The sequence below is a fragment of the Tasmannia lanceolata genome, unplaced genomic scaffold (assembly GCF_043159265.1).
Source record: "Tasmannia lanceolata isolate RefF3 unplaced genomic scaffold, GAP_Taslan_0.1 ptg000008l, whole genome shotgun sequence".
Lineage (NCBI taxonomy): Eukaryota > Viridiplantae > Streptophyta > Magnoliopsida > Canellales > Winteraceae > Tasmannia > Tasmannia lanceolata.
The window spans coordinates 60,834,159-60,850,312 of record NW_027518685.1 but is presented as its reverse complement, the minus strand read 5'-3'; the positions used below and the strand labels follow the sequence as shown (position 1 = coordinate 60,850,312).

General features: G+C 40.2%; 1 protein-coding gene across 4 annotated transcripts; it reads left to right on the top strand.

The window, feature by feature from the left end:
• Positions 1-9,180: 9,180 nt before the first annotated feature.
• On the top strand, positions 9,181-14,416 carry PEPKR1 (phosphoenolpyruvate carboxylase-related kinase 1). 4 transcript variants are annotated; one of them, XM_077389578.1, is made up of 5 exons: positions 9,181-9,353; positions 10,407-11,161; positions 11,595-11,891; positions 13,377-13,790; positions 13,899-14,416. In XM_077389578.1, exons 2-5 carry the CDS (start codon positions 10,579-10,581, stop codon positions 14,165-14,167), a joined length of 1,563 nt encoding a protein of 520 aa, XP_077245693.1. In that variant the 5' UTR covers positions 9,181-9,353; positions 10,407-10,578; the 3' UTR covers positions 14,168-14,416. The 4 variants fall into 4 exon arrangements, with proteins under 4 accessions (XP_077245693.1, XP_077245692.1, XP_077245691.1 ...); XM_077389577.1 differs by having other exon boundaries at positions 10,113-11,161; XM_077389576.1 differs by having other exon boundaries at positions 10,109-11,161.
• Positions 14,417-16,154: the final 1,738 nt, after the last annotated feature.

Here is a 16,154-nt window from a genome sequence, read left to right as displayed (position 1 = left end):
TTGTATAGATGGATGATATAATTAAGTTTACTCATAGATAATCTTAAAATCTCTATTGATTAATCATATTTTCATGGTCGAATTATAGGAGTTGCATGCTATCCAAATTTACAGTACTTTTGTTACTATCATTCTCATATTCCTGGGTGTCTAAAACTTGATACTTTTTTCACCCTCATTACAGTTTTTAGATAACCCCATACAAGTGTGATCCGTCCTATGTTAATTTCTACCTCACTTTGCTCTTTCTGTTTTTTTACCTTCCTTTTCAAAAAAAAAAATTGAATGGCTTCCTTTTCAAAAAAATTTCACTGGTATTTTATTAATCACAGTTAAAGCTGAAAAACACATACAAAACAAACCAAAAAGAAAATTAGACAACCATATGAGTAAATTTAGCTTGAGGATAGCGGTAGATTAGATTTGTCATGTACCCAACAAAGAGACAAACCATTTGCAGCAAATTAATTTGGTTTGGTAAGTTTACAACATGATATCCGTTGGACTGAATTTGGCAACATAGGACTGAAGTAGTTGTGTTTTTGTTGTTTTATAGGGACTCTTTATCCCATTTTATGATTTTACTCATTCCTCTTTTGTTTAATAAAGTTGTTGTTAGAAGTGTGTATTGTAGCCATAAGGGCATAGTAATCTTTTGTATGTTCTCTTTCCTATAAATACATAAATGAGGGGGAGGATCCCTAACTCACTCTCTCTCTTCTTTCTCTTTCTCCCTCTTTGGTGGCTTCTAACATGGTATTAGAGCCCTAGAGTTTGAGGCCCTAGGGACCACTTTGCAAGCCCCCTTTCTCCTCCCATCTCCTCTCCTCCACTCCCTGCTACAGTAACCCGCTACAGTGACCGGCTACAATGACCTGCTACAGTGCCGCTACAGTTCCACCACCACCACCTCCTCCACCTCCACCCCAACCTCCACCATTTGAAGCCCTACATATTCTAAAACCCTAGTCCTCTTCTCTTTTTCTTCCTTTTTTCTTTCTTTTTGTCCATTTCATTCATGGCCTAAACATTTTAGTCTCCATAACTCTTTCTGTGGCTCCGATTCCTTTGTATATTTGTGTCTTTCTCTCTTTGTGGCCTTATCATGCCTCCCATCTCTCTCGGTTGTAGTGGTTGTAATCAGAGCCGCGGTATTCTCTCTTTTCTCATCTAGTGCCCCTCCTCCTTTCGGGCTCTGCAGTTGTAGTGCTTGAGCTCCTTCTTTTGTCTTTCTCTTCATTGATCCTCCATTTATTACGGATCCCTCTCTTAGCCTGACCTTTTCAGTTCGTCCCTCTACATTATCTTCAGCTCCCTCTTTACCTAGCTCTTCATTGGTGGATGGTTCATTCCTACCTCATTATGTGGCCTCTCTCATGGAGGACTATTCAAACGTTGAGCGGTGCCTCGTTTGTGCCTCTACTCATTCTGATTCCTTGATGGCTCTACTATTGCTGCCTATAGCACTAGTGATCGTGCTACCCATGGTGGCGGTACCTTTGGCCGTGGTCGTCGCTGTAGTATACGTGTTGGTGGCCGGGATCTTACTGGCGGCCATGATACTGGTGGTCCTCCCCGTCCATATTTCTCTCATTGTCGGTGGGAGGGACCTTATCTTGACACTTGTTATGCTCTTCATCCCGAGCTCCATCCGCCTCCTGAGCCTCGCATCGTTCACTCTGTACACCATTTGGCTTTTGCTCCTTCAGCTATATTGGCTTCCTCTTCACAGCATAGTACAGCCGCCCCTTCTGAGGGCTTCTTTATCTCTCGAGCTGACTATGATGAGTTCCAGCGCCTTCGATTATCCTATCGCCCGCAGAGTACCGTCTTTGCCCAGCCAGGTAGTTTTTCTGCCTCTTTTCTTTCTTGCTCCAACTCCTGGATTATTGATTCTGGGGCATCGAACCATATGACAGGTACTTCTTCATCTATTAGTTCCTTTCGGGCCCTACCCTCACAGTCTATTACTCTTGGTGATGGGAGTACTACTCCTATCTCTGGTATTAGCAGTATTTTTCCACGCTCTTGCCTTATCTTATCCTCTGTCGTACGTGTTCCCAAGTCCCCTTTTAGCATTCTTTCAGTTAGTCAGCTTACCAAACATCTTCATTGCTCTGTCTCATTTTATCCATCTTATTGTTTGTTTCAGGATCTCTCGACTAGGAAAAGATTGGTTCGGGATGTGAGGTGGATGGGCTTTATCGTCTCGACTGTGGCCCTTCCAGTACTATTTTGAACAGCTCCATCAATGTCTATCAGTGGCATTGTCGATTCGTCATCCTTGCCTTGAGCGTCTAAAACGGACCTCCATTGTTCCTAACCCCATTCAGCTGTTTCAATGCGAAGCCTATGAGCTTGGCAAACACCGTCGTGTGTCGTTTCCTCCTAGACTTGTTAGTAGAGTCTCGCATCCTTTTGAGTTAGTACACTCTGATGTGTGGGGTCCCGTGCGGACTACCTCTCTTTTTGGATACCGATATTTCATTGTCTTCATTCATGACTTTTCTCGCGTGACTTGGCTTTATCTGCTTAAAGACCGCTTGACGGTTATCTCTGCCTTTCGCACCTTTCATGCCGAGGTTACAAATCAGTTTGGTCGTTCAATCAAATGTTTGCGCACTGATAACGTTCGAGAGTACTTTCTAATGGCTTCTAAGAATTCCTCTCTACTCGTGGCATCATCCACCAATCTTCATGTGCTCACACCTCCCAACAAAATGATGTAGCAGAATGTAGGTTAAGATCTTTACTGGGTGGGACAAGCACTCTTCTCATTCAAATGCAGGTCCCTAAGACCTATTGGGGTGATGCCCTACTTACTGCCTGCTTCCTTGCCAATAGGCTTCTTTCCTCTATCCTTGGTGGTTCATCCCCATTCGCCTTGTTAGATCCCCAGCATGACCCTTTTCCTCTCACCCCTCGGGTCTTTGGTTGTGTGTGTTTTGTCCACAACCTCGGCCCTGGATTAGATAAATTGGACCCTCGCGCTGAGCGATGTATCTTTCTTTGGTATTCTCGGAACCAGAAAGGTTATCGGTGTTACAGTCCTCGCTTATGTAGGTCATTTGTCTCTTCCGATGTCACCTTTTTTTAGTCTGAGTCTTACTTTATCACTCCTCATGAGGATCGTCCCGCAGTTCTTGATTCGGACATCCCGCTTTCTCGTCTAGCTCTTCCAGACCCCTTACCTTCTCCTTCCTCGTCTCCTCCTTTGCCGGTCCCTAAATCTTGCATACCTTCTCCTTCCTCTGCTTCTCTTTTGCCGGTTCCTCCGTCTAGCATTGTTTATGAGCCCTCATCTTCATTACAGGCTCCAAAGGCTCCTACGAAGACATATCAACACAAGTCGAAGTCTACAGCCCATCAGCCTCCTCCTGCACCATCGACATCTCAGCCAGAGATCACGACTATCTCTTCTCAGGTACCTATGGATTCTCGCATTGCCTCGCATACTCGTTCTCATAGTACTGCTCATCATATTTCCTCAGTTGTTTCCTATGACTCTCTGACCCCTATGTTTCGGTGTTTTGTATCTTCTTTGTCTTCTGTTTCTGTGCCACAGTCTTTGCCAGCAGCTCTTGATCATCCTGGTTGGCGTACGGCTATGGACCTTGAGATGGAGGCCTTCAGGCCAATCACACATGGGATTTGGTTCCCCTTCCACCCAAAATTTCAGTCCGAAATTTCACGAAATCCAAAATTTCGGGTATACCAAATTTCAGAAATTTTGGTCTAAATTTCGGGTTTACCAAATTTCGGCCGAAATTTTAGATATAATAAAATATTACTTTTTATTCTATTACGGGATTTCGGCCGAAATTGGGACCAAAACCGAAATTTAAAACCATGGTCATGACTACCAGACAATTGAGTTTCCAATACTTGTCCGAAATGCTTACCCAGAATCTCCACTGTGGAAAGGGACCAGGCATGAAGTGGGATATTAGAATAATACAGGTCATTATTCTAGTTTGAAAGTTTTTACTATGATATAATAATTTTGTCCCGAACGGTGATAGATTTTATTAAAGGGAAAAACCCCATGCCGAATTGCTTGCCCGTAACCTTCTATCCAATTTTACTATGTTACAATAAGATGGGTGACTTATCCAAACAATTTCTTATTTACTTTTGTGGTCACTTATTCACTCCATATATTTTACAGAGTAAATCATTGCTTGTATGCTTTCTTATGACAGGATCTACTCTCCCACTCTGTGGCATGCATGATGCCCGAGCAAAACCAGTTCTGCTATGCAAATGCATCGAAAACACTGTCCGCGTCTACGATCTGCCTTTGTATGTTTTTTGTTTCACTAGATGCCTATTGTAATGGATTTTTTTCTCTTTTCTTCTCTGGGTTAAGATTTATTTTTTCTTCTATTGCGCTTCTTTAGCTTCACTGAAAGAGGAAAGATATTCTCAAAAGAGGAGGTGCAGGCGATCCAGATCGGTCCCGATGGACTATTTTTCAGCGGTGACGGAACAAGTAAATTTAGAATATGGAAATGGCTATGACAAAACCTACAGCAGGCGGAATTCTCAGCAGTTTACAGGCCATCGGCCAGTGTATTTTCCGGTTATATTATTTTCATCATTATTGTTTGAAGTGCACAAGCCGACCCCAACTAGTTTGGGACAAAGGATTAGTTCAGTTGAGTTGTTTGAAGTGTGCAAGTATTAAAGAGATGTGAAATGCAAGAAAGGAAAATTCGAGCTTGCCCTCTTTGATCTAGCTCTTCTGTAATCAAACCTTCATTCAAATGATGCTATTCGGAGCGTTTGGGCCCCTATATCATGGCTAGTCCGACGTAGTTTGAAGAGCTTGGTTTTTTTCCAACGGCAAAGACACAAAAGCATGTGGTTAATTGTGGGCAAGGTTTTAAATTTCGGTTTTGGGGTAGTTTCAGCCCTCATCAAAACTGAAATTTCAGCCGAAATTCGATAGAAGGGCTCGAAATGTCGGTGTTTTGGGCCGAAATTTTCGTAATTTCGGGTAAAATTCTATAATGAATTCAATAATTAATTTTTTATCCGAAATTTCGACCGAAATTTGGTAAATTTGGGCAATTTCGGTTTTGGAGCATTTCGGTTTCGATCCTGGCCGAAATCCGAAATCGGACGAAATTTAAAACCTTGGTTGTGGGAATCTACTTGTGTACTTGTTAGACTTGAGTAATGCTTCAGTATGATGCAAACCCATTGCAAGCCTCACTCGGGCATACTGTCACATTTGATTGATCCGAACTAGGGCTGCAACTTGAGTCGGGTTTTACCCGACCCAAAAATAACATGGGCCGGGTTTAGAAATCATGTGTCTTGGGTAGGGTCGGGTTTAAATTGGAAAACATGACTCAATCTTGGGTAGGGTCGGGTTTAAAGGAAAAAAAAAACCCAATTTTCAGAATATTTGGTCGTTTGTAGTAGGCTATGGTAGTCCCTGGATGTTGCAAAGGCTGACAATGTTGAGTAGGGCTGGAAGCCCATGTTAGAAGTTTGTATTAGGCTACGGTAGTCCCTGGATGTTGCAAGGGCTGACAATGTTGAGTAGGGCTGGAAGCCCATGTTAAAAGTTTTTTCCTGTGAAGAATTATGGGAGGTTACTTTGGTCTATCTGAGCGTGCTTGAGGGACACTGTCCTTTGTTGCTTGGGGGAGATTTTCTCCCTCGGATAACCATTCATCCCCATGATGGTTGTTTTCTTAGTTATCAAAGTGGGTGAAAAAAATGCTTTAGATTCTTGTTTCATTTCAAGGCATATTAACTCCTTAGTTTCCTTCAATTCTGTGGATGATGTTTGGGCTATAGGGTGTTTCTGTTGTTTGAAGTTTTGAAAGGTATTGCAGAAGGTTACTGGAGAGGGTTGATGCAGGAGGAAGTTTAGATGATGGTGGAAGTCCGTTAGTTGTTGGTGGAAGTTTGTTTACAGTCTCTTACGCTTTTTACTTTTTGGTCCTAGAGTATGCTCCTGACCTGGCCTCATACTATGTTATTTCTGATGTGACTACTAGTCCCCATGTACATTCCATGGTATGAATATAAGAGTCAATTTAAAAAAAAACCGAGACCTGACCCGACTCATATGGGTGTACTGTGACTTTCTTAAATATCTCTTGAATAACATAGCAAATTATTTTCCACTATATTGATATAATTGTTTTCATTGAGATGATCATGTCTGTTATGTGAATATGTGAAAATATAGTGTCCTTATTAAATTTATACACTTGATCAAGTGACATAGATTTAGAGATTTTTGGTGTGAAGCTTTGAGGTTTTTTTTTTATACGTTCTTTAAAATTAGTCACTATCCTACGCTAAAAAATGAAAACCCGACCCAACCCGAGAAACTATCTTGGGTAGGGTCGGGTTTACAATTCTTGGGTTTTCCTCTAAAAAATTAGACCCGACCCGACCGGAGATAATTCTCAAGTATGGTTTTAGAAACCCCGAACCGCCCGGCTGGAGTTGCACCCCTAATCTGAAACGTCCATTTGTTAGATCTTTGTTTGGATCTATGGCCCAAAATCACATGCCATGAGAGAAGAGCTCAGCCAGCCTCTGCTGGTGAAGAAGAGGCCCTCGAGTTTATCAATTTGGAGTTGCTTCACTAGCCGGAAGAAAGAAGTAACAAGAAGGAGAAGAGCCAACGACAAGAAAATAAGTCAAGAGATCCCTAGAGAGAAGTTGCTGCCAACATATGATCATGAAGCTGGCAAAGAACCCTATTGCAAATAGCTGTCACCTCAACGAGCTTTGATCCCTTCAAGGGTTCATGGTTTTCTTATGTCTAAGCTTGTCGGCAAACCGATGAACAAATGATGTAGGTCCTTTGGAATGTCTTATATGGGACATAGACACGACTCTTAATTAGTTGGTTGTTGTTGCCGTTGTTGGGGTCTTCAAAACAAGTGTTCAACTTCTTCTGCGAATACTAAATTTGAAAATTCGAACTTGTACAAAATTTTATCTGTGCAAAACGCTAATAAGACCTAGATACAATGATTTTTAATGTGACCGGGAAAAAATTAAAGAACACTAGCATTCTTGGCCCATGCTGTGAATGGGTTTAAAATAGTGGCCCCATCCCATGTAAATAGGTGCACAAAATAGTGGGCCCCACCACATCAAAATTTTAGGTGCAAATGGTGGGACCCGCCTTGTGCATGGATTTTGTGGAGATATTGGGCCCATCAAAACATGAGTTGAAAAATAGTGGGCCCCACCCTATGCAAGGGCTTGGGTGGAAATCATGGGACCCAGCCATCACAACATGTTATAAAATGGTCGGCCCCACCCTAGGCATGGGTTTAGCCGTTTGGGGTTACTTTGTGAGCCCTACCATATCTGTAAAATGTATCTACACATACACAAACATAATTCAACCTATGTTGTGGGGCCCAAGCAAAATTGATCTTTATCTTTATTCTTCTAGAAGTACTGTGTGAGTGCTAGGGCTGCAACTCGAGCCGGGTTTGAAGGGGCCCGACCCGACCCGACCCGACTTACATAAGTTATAGTATGTACATTTTTTTCTATTGTTAGTTAAAAGTTAAAAGAGAAAACCCACGCACCCACTATTATTATATGTGAGTGTAATTTCTGCTTCTATGAGTTGAGTTGATTCAAGTGTTTAATTCAGCATTGTTTGATTGTAATTACAACATTGTTTGATTACAGCATTGTTTGATTCAAGTGTAATGTGAGTGTAATTTCTGCTTTTATGAGTTGAGTTGCCTTGCCAAACAAGAATTTTCCTTAAAAAATTGCGTCAACGTGAAAAAATCCGACCCGACCCGACCCGAGATTTATCATGGGTAGGGCCGGGTTTGGGAATCGTGGGTTTTCTCGGGTAGGGTTGGGTTCTCCAAAACCCGGCCCGAGTTGCAGCCCTAGTAAGTGCTAGACGAGTGAAAGTCTCTTTATCTTATTATTTGGGTGAGATTTGGGAGCTATTCTATAGGAGGGAGCGATTATCTAAATAAGTTGTACATAGGTAGGATTGTTGAAGTTGAAATCGTGTGACTTGTTGGACGTATAAGCAACAATTATATATAGGATGTTTTTGGTTATTGCTTGTTCGGCAACTATTATTTTACGGGATTTCCCCCTTTTTGTAGGGGTGGAGAATGACGAAAGGCAAAAAAATCTCAAAAATCATGTTCGGCTGCGTGACCTGCTAAGGTCCGTTTCCAAAATTTCTGCTACTTTTTCGACTAAAAAATAGGATTACTCGAAGCGATGAATAACTGTTTCTAAAATTTCTCATCACTCCGTTTCAACCTGATTCTTTAGGCGAGAATGAGAAGTGTTGCCGAACATGCCCGTACAAGGAATGATTTAAGAAATAAAAATTTGAGGATTTGTGGTCTTACTCTATTAAAAGCCTCTCCCTGTATTATTTGTTTTTGTTCTTAAAATCTACAGAGTGGTATTAGTCACCTTGTAAATAGGGAAGTGATATATTCACCTATGTTTATTTTTACTAGGCAGTTGGAAGTACCAAGGTTTAAAATTTTGGTTTTGATACCGGTTTCGGACCTTGAAATTTCAAATTTTCGGTCGAAATCTGGTACAGAACCTGAAATTAATATTTTATTCAATATTAAATATCGGCCGAAATTACCGAAATTTCGGTGAAATATTAAATTAATATATAAAAAAAACAGATTTTTTGGGGAAAATTTCGGGAAAACCAAAATTTGGACCGAAATAAATGACCTTTTATGTATTTATGAGTTATTATTACTCCTTTCAATAGAGAGGGGGGTTTCATAAGTACAATGTGAAAAGATGGGCGAGTTAGAATTAGTGCTAGACACCATGTGACTGGGCCCATTCCACGTGCTCTTAAATGATTATGACCGTTCAAACGGTTCATTAGGTGGGCCCAACATAAGATCATACCACCCCATACGTCAAACTACATACACCGTCCGATCCGACGACTTAGAACTTCGAGACTACACCCACCGTCCGATCAGACGACTTTAATTTTAAAAACACAAGTTTAAAGCAGCGCCGCAGAGTCAAGAACCGAAAAGAGACCATTTTCCTTTCGGACAATAATAAATTCGCACCTCCTTTGGGATAATTCACACCCCTGTTAACATCGAAAACCGCCACATACACGCCTTTACAGGGTGCGAATTTATCATCCCCCTTTTCTTCTTTCTCGTGTTCCCTTGCCCCCGAAGTTTCTTTCTTCGATTTTTATTTAACCCCAATTTAATCCTCTTTTCAAGTCCGTGTTCGTTAGCAAAAAAGGCAATTCAATAAAAACTAAAAAAACTCTTGAAAGAAAGCATTAAAAAAAAAAGTACTAGTATTCTTCACGGATTTTTCCTCTGGTACGCTCTTCTTCTTCTTATCTTAATTTATGGATTTTTATTTCCGATCTCTATGGAAAAAATTTTCTTAACGGACCTACATTATGGAATAAGGATAGTTTTGTTTTGATTTTTTATTACTTGTTTGGTTAATGAGATAGTCTGATCTAGGTTAAGTCGATCGTGAATGATTAGGGTTTTTTTTTTTTTCTCTGTTGTGTTGTTTGTATGAGTTCTAGTAGAGTGGATTTGGATTTGGATTTGCTTTTTTGAGTATTTGAAAATTGCCGTTTTGAATTTTTATTAATGCTTCAGATTCGTAAGAAGAAAGCTTTATGATCTAGGTTTTTCTTTTGTCTTTTTCGTGTCGTTTTAAATTGATTTTGAATGATTAGGTTTTTTTTTTGTTTTTCCTTTTCTCTGTTGTGATGTTTGTATGAGTTCTAGTAAGAGGAGATTTGGATTTGCTTTTTCTAGTATTTGAAATTTGTGTTTTGAGTTTTGAATTTTCATTACTGCTTCAGATTTGTGAGAAGAAAGCTTATGAATTTTGATCTAGGTTTTCGTTTCTCTTTTTGTTTCTTTATATCTCGATCTTGAATAATTAGTACTGTAGCTTTGGATTTGTTTTTTTCTGAGTATTTGAAAATTGAGTTTTTTGTTTTTTGTTTTTTTTTTTTTGAATTTTCATTAGAGGTTCAAATGCGTGAGAAGAAAGCTGTGATGAGTTTCTTATATTGTTATTGATTTTTTTTTCCTTTTTTTATATTCTAAAGTTAGGTTTTGGATCTCTGGTGAGAGATGAACATCGTTGTCAAATTTCAACTGCTAGGGTTTGAATTGTGAGAAGTTCCAATTGGCTATGACGTAGAAAATTTGAATTGGAAGAATCAGTCTGGGGTTGACTGACATTATTGTTTTGAAATTTTCCGTGAAGGGGAGAAATCAAGAGATGAGCTGAGATATGCTTTGTGAAGTGTGTTAAAAATAAAATAAAAATCTTTTGGGTTCATTGGATTTGCCTTGCAAAGTTGAGTAAAAAAATTGAAATTCTTTTGGGTTCATTTTAAACAGATGTTGAAGTTCTTGTTATGGTTGTTGCTCTATGTTTGACTGTGATGATCGGGTATTAAGAAGAGGAAGATTGCAATTTGATTTCAGAAAAAACAGAGACTGAATTTGGTTGGATATCATAGAATTGGTCGAATAATTTGGGTTCTTTACTTGTAGAGATTTCGTTATTGTTATGGCTGTTGCCAAGAGCAACAGCACTCCATCGATCGTGTCGTGTAACTGTTACAAAGTAGCAAATCTAACTGATGCCATTCTGAACTTCAAACAGACGTCAAAGTTGGAAGATCGATATGTTTTGGGAGAGCAATTGGGCTGGGGGCAATTTGGCGTCATTAGGGTATGTTCGGATAAGTTGACCGGAGAGATATTGGCCTGCAAATCCATTGCGAAGGAGCGTTTGGTCACACCAGATGATCTTTGTAGTGTCAAGCTAGAAATTGAAATAATGACTAGATTATCTGGACACCCAAATGTCGTGGATCTCAAGGCAGTATATGAAGAGGAGAATTATGTGCATTTGGTGATGGAGCTTTGTGCTGGCGGGGAGCTTTTCCACCGATTAGAGAAGCATGGGAGATTTCCCGAGTCGGAGGCCCGGATTCTATTTAAGCATCTCATGGAAGTGGTGATGTATTGCCATGACAAGGGGATTGTACATAGAGATTTGAAGCCGGAAAACATTCTTTTGGCCACAAAGTCATTGTCATCGCCCATTAAATTGGCGGATTTTGGTCTTGCTACTTATATCAAACCAGGTAATCTCTTGGGTCCTTTATCTATGTGGGATTGGCATAAGGTCGATATCTTTCGGTTTCGGCCACAATGGAAATCGATATCTTTCGGTTTCGATGGAAATTTCAGTCAAAATCTTGTAAATTTTGTAGAAAATTTTCGGTTTCTCTAAAATTTCAGTGGAAATCTTGTAAAAAGGAAATTCCGAAATTTCCTTTCTACAAGATTTCTGTTACAAAATTTCGGAATTACCAATTAAAAAAAAATGAAATTTCAGAAATTTGGCGCAATTTCTGTGAATTTCGGTGAAATCCTGTAAAAAAATGATTCCATGTGAATTTCATTTTGGCCTTGGTGGAAATCCAAAATTTCAGCCGAAATAGTTCTGTTTTGGCCGAAATTTAAACATAATTATTATTGTACTGCACGGTAAACATTTGGTTTTCTTCTCAACAGGGCAGAGCTTGCATGGGACTGTTGGGAGTCCGTTTTATATAGCTCCTGAAGTACTAGCTGGGGGCTACAACCAGGCGGCGGACGTGTGGAGTTCTGGCGTCATCCTTTACATTCTCCTCAGTGGGATGCCGCCCTTTTGGGGGAAGACTAAGTCGCGAATCTTTGATGCGGTTAGGGTTGCTGATCTCCGTTTTCCCCCCAATCAATGGGATCGTGTATCTGCATCTGCCAAGGACTTAATTGCTGGAATGCTCTGTACCGATCCAGCTAAAAGGCTCACGGCCGCACAGGTTCTTGGTAAGCTGAATTTATTTACTATTTCTCAAATTAAAATTCTCTCATGGATTATCTCTGTCTTCTTTAATAAGATACTGAATAAAGTTTATGTCTATCTTGCTATCTATCTACCAAGTTCTTTATGCTCTGTATGGTTGCCAGGTTTTTTTTGGTCCCGGGAGTTATGTGGGAGAAAAAAATACCCTGGGAGATAGGTGGGGAAAAAAAGTCCTGGAAGTATCCTGGTAAAATAAAAATCCCATGTTTGGTTATGTGGGAGAAAAAAATACCCTGGGAGATATGGTGGGAAAAAAAAAACCTTTGTTTGGTTGCTTGATAGGTTGGGTAGAAAAAAATTCTTCTCAAACTTATTTTTGGGTTCCTGAGTTTATTTTTGTTCCTGGGGTTATCTTGGGATGGGATGAAAAGGCAATCATTACAAAAGTGGGATTAAAAAATTCACCCAACAAGTAATCATTGCAAGAGTGGGATTAAAATAAACCTAGTGCTAAAAGGCAACCAAACATGGGATGGGACCAAAATTTAACTTACTCTCCCACAAAACTCCCAGGAACAAAAAAAACCCGGCAACCAAACAGAGCATAACAGAGCATTATGCTCTGTATGGTTGCCGGGTTTTTTTTGTTCCTGGGAGTTATGTGGGAGAAAAAAATACCCTGGGAGATAGGTGGGAAAAAAAAAGTCCTAGAAGTATCCTGGTAAAATAAAAATCCCATGTTTGGTTATGTGGGAAAAAAAATACCCTGGGAGATATGGTGGGAAAAAAAAAACCTTTGTTTGGTTGCTTGAACTGTTGGGTAGAAAAAAATTCTTCTCAAGCTTATTTTTGGTTCCTGAGTTTATTTTTGTTCCTGGGGTTATCTTGGGATGGGATGAAAAGGCAATCATTACAAAAGTGGGATTAAAAGAGTCACCCCACAAGTAATCATTACAAGAGTGGGATTAAAATAAACCTAGTGCTAAAAGGCAACCAAACATGGGATGGGACCAAAATTTAACTTACTCTCCCACAAAACTCCTAGGAACAAAAAAAACCCAGCAACCAAACAGAGCATTAAAGTTTCAGTTTCAGTTTTAGTTTTATGATATGTGAGTCTCTTTCTGATCTTGGAATCAAAGCAACATGTAAATATTGTGATTAGAATCTTGTTGGTACCCCAGTTTCATCATTGGATCTTTCTACATAGCATTGATTCTTTGGAAAGAGCCGCTATCGCTCTTGTCCGTCCTTCGGAGATTCCATTTCCTTCCAACAAAAGTGATTCTCCCATCTTTATACGGTCCATTTTTTCATCCGTCATAGATTCTGGTTGGCCTTTTCTTTCTGATCTAATTAAACATAAATATTGGAAAAAGACTTCTGGTGTGAAAGCAAAATAATAATAATTTGTCATCTTATTTTTCCACATGACAATTGCTCCATTTGGTTTGGAGTATGTAGCTTGTAGCCATTTCTAAGAATATTGGATTCTTTTACTTATGCAGATCATGAATGGATAGAGAATTCTTTTCAGCAGGTTGAGGAAGGATTTGGGCAAGGTAACCTAAATTGTGGGCAATTTGACTTGGCTGGTGGCTCTTTCTCTACCTCATTAATCTCTGGAAATCGCGACTTGAGTTTTGGTACTGGGTCACCTGTTATTGGCAATGTCCAACAAGAACAGTCACCAACTTTCACATGCAAATCATCCTTTTCTTCCTTCCTACTTGATGCCACGCCTTGCTCAGCATCTGGAGGCTTCTCCTTCCGTAGTTCTTGCGAATCAAATGACCTGCGCTTCTCTTCTCCAGTTCCCTCCATGCCCAGCTTTGCATTTTTAAGCCCAGGTTCTCAAGTCAAGCAAGAGGACCCATTGGCTTTAGCAGCTAACAGATCAAATATTAATGCAATTCAGAGAGGTAAAACTGTTTATCAAATACCCTTCTGATATTTAATACATTCTGTTCTTCCTATTCCTTCTTTTAGAAACTTCAAATCTCAAAACTACTTTTTGGTTGGTGTTGCAGAAGCCATTTTTGGAAAGCTCTTTGCATCGCCAGATTCTTCTGCCAGTTTTGGTTGCGAGATTAAGAGAACTGAGCACAAGACCGCGGAATTTCGAAGGGGAGGTTCAACTATTTCAAGAGCATTGGGTATGCACAGCAAGAGGAACCGAACGATTGGCCTTGGGGAGCTTGAGCAGCTGGATCTCATGGTGACAGAGTCGGTTATCCGGTGGGCATCGTGCACACATCTTCCAAGTGCCCCATCTCTGAGGTCCTCCCTCGTTTGTTGAAGTTTGTGATGTAGAGATCCGAAGAGAGAATTCCTTGAAGTAGCCTGATTTCTGAAGAGTTGTGCCGTGCAAAATGACTCAAAAATATGACTGGGTGTAACTTGTTCTGTTTTCAGGCATTCTTGGATAAATTGGCGGGGGTTTGAGTTGTGAAGCTTTGATTTAAGAATTGTTAATCCTGCTATTTATTTTTTTGCTAATTTGGGGCGTGCACAGCACTCAACTAATATGAACAAAACTTGGTAGCTAGTTTCTTCAATCTCTCATTAATTGCTGCCCAACTCTTCCAACCCAGGAAAAAGGTCATTCATTCCTAGGTCTTTGATACATCCCTTTATCTAATAGGTCTGGCTGCATCACCAGGAGGGATCCATTCCGAAGCAAAGGCCCCCACCCCACCATTTTTCATGACGGAGAGGAGCCCACCCTTCACTTGGATTCTCAATATTCCTTTCTGGTATAGCCCAAGAAGAATATGTACCTTCTAGCGCTGCCAAGGGACTTTTGTCTTTTGATTTGAAATGGTAGAAGATCTTGAGGTTATTCTGCAGCTCCCATTGAAATAAGCCATGTGATCCACTATAGTGGAAGTTATGTAATCTAACTTCTGGATGTATTGGGTGGGTACCACTGGAAAATTGATGGGTCACGACAGAAAATAACGACACTTCACACTTGATAATCCACGCTATTGGTGCGTTTGGATTGTCGGAATCAAGAATCGGGTTATTCATCTCATTTAAATCCAATTTTATTTCAACTATTTCATTGCCAGTGTTTGGTTGAACATTGGTGTTAGAAATGGAGTTAGGGTTAGATAGAGAGAGGAAGAAGATGAATGGAGGGATGGAGAGTCTCCACTATGGAGCTTCTCATGTAAATGATGTATATATAGGCACAAATAGGGCATCCAATGTACAATGACTACAATACCCTCTATCCTACCAATACCCCCTATCCTACAATACACTCTAGCTTACTACAAAGAAACTACAACAAAAAACTAAGAGGAGTACAACAAAATGACCATATAAAAAAACAAGGAGATGAGAGAGAGATGAGAAAGATAGTATAGAGAGAATATGAGAGAGAGAGATGAGAAAGATAGTATAGAGAGAATACGAGAGAGATTATAGGAGAGAGATTCTGGGCAAATAGGTTTACGCAAAACCCAGTTTGTGCAAACCTAGTTTTGGGTTTTGCGTAAATAAAAAAAGGCTATAGAGAGAGGATTTGCGAAGAGAGAAATCAGGGAGATAGAGAAAATCTAGGGGAGATATTTTAGGAATTTAGTGGTAGGAAAATATGGTTTGTCGAGAGAGATTTTGGCAAAAGACAAATGGGTTTTCGGCAAACAGGTCTGATCTTTGATAATATGGCAACAAAAAAACAACCAAAAAAGCTTTGTACAATGAAAGGGAGAGAAATTTGGGGTATGGGAGAGAGGAAATGGCATGGATGGCGAGAGGCGAGATAAAGATACACTTCTTCTTCTTGTCTTCCCTTCCTAAAGGAACTTTTCTCTGATACCATGTTAGAAATGGAGTTAGGGTTAAACAGAGGAAGAAGAAGAAGAATGAAGGGAGGGAGAGTCTCCACTAGCGAGCTCCTCATGTAAAAGATGTATATAGGCCCAAATAGGGCATCCAATGTACAATGACTACAATACTCTTTGTCCTACCAATAATGATTAACCAACCCTTTACACACTATTCAACAATTGGAATCTGATGTTGATCGAATCCGTACCTGAGTGTGAACGGTGTGAGTCGATCCTTCTTCTGAGGGGTACACATTCGACCTATATCCTGCATCCACAGACAAGGGTTAAGGACCACCCGGAGTTGGAACTTCGGAGGGACCCTTTGACACTCAAGTCAGACCAAGGTACCAGGAGGAAAGGAGAACTGGAGTGTATAGGGTGGTGACGCGCCTAGAGGGGTTTCTCACCCTGACCTTAGGACACCAAGGGTTTTTCTGTATTAGG

Excerpts from the sequence above, each read along its gene's own strand:
- PEPKR1 (XM_077389578.1), top strand. The coding sequence starts at position 10,579 with ATGGCTGTTGCCAAGAGCAACAGCACTCCATCGATCGTGTCGTGTAAC. Across the intron at positions 11,892-13,376 it reads CACGGCCGCACAGGTTCTTG|ATCATGAATGGATAGAGAAT; the intron begins GTAAGCTGAATT and ends TTACTTATGCAG. Across the intron at positions 13,791-13,898 it reads TATTAATGCAATTCAGAGAG|AAGCCATTTTTGGAAAGCTC; the intron begins GTAAAACTGTTT and ends TTGGTGTTGCAG.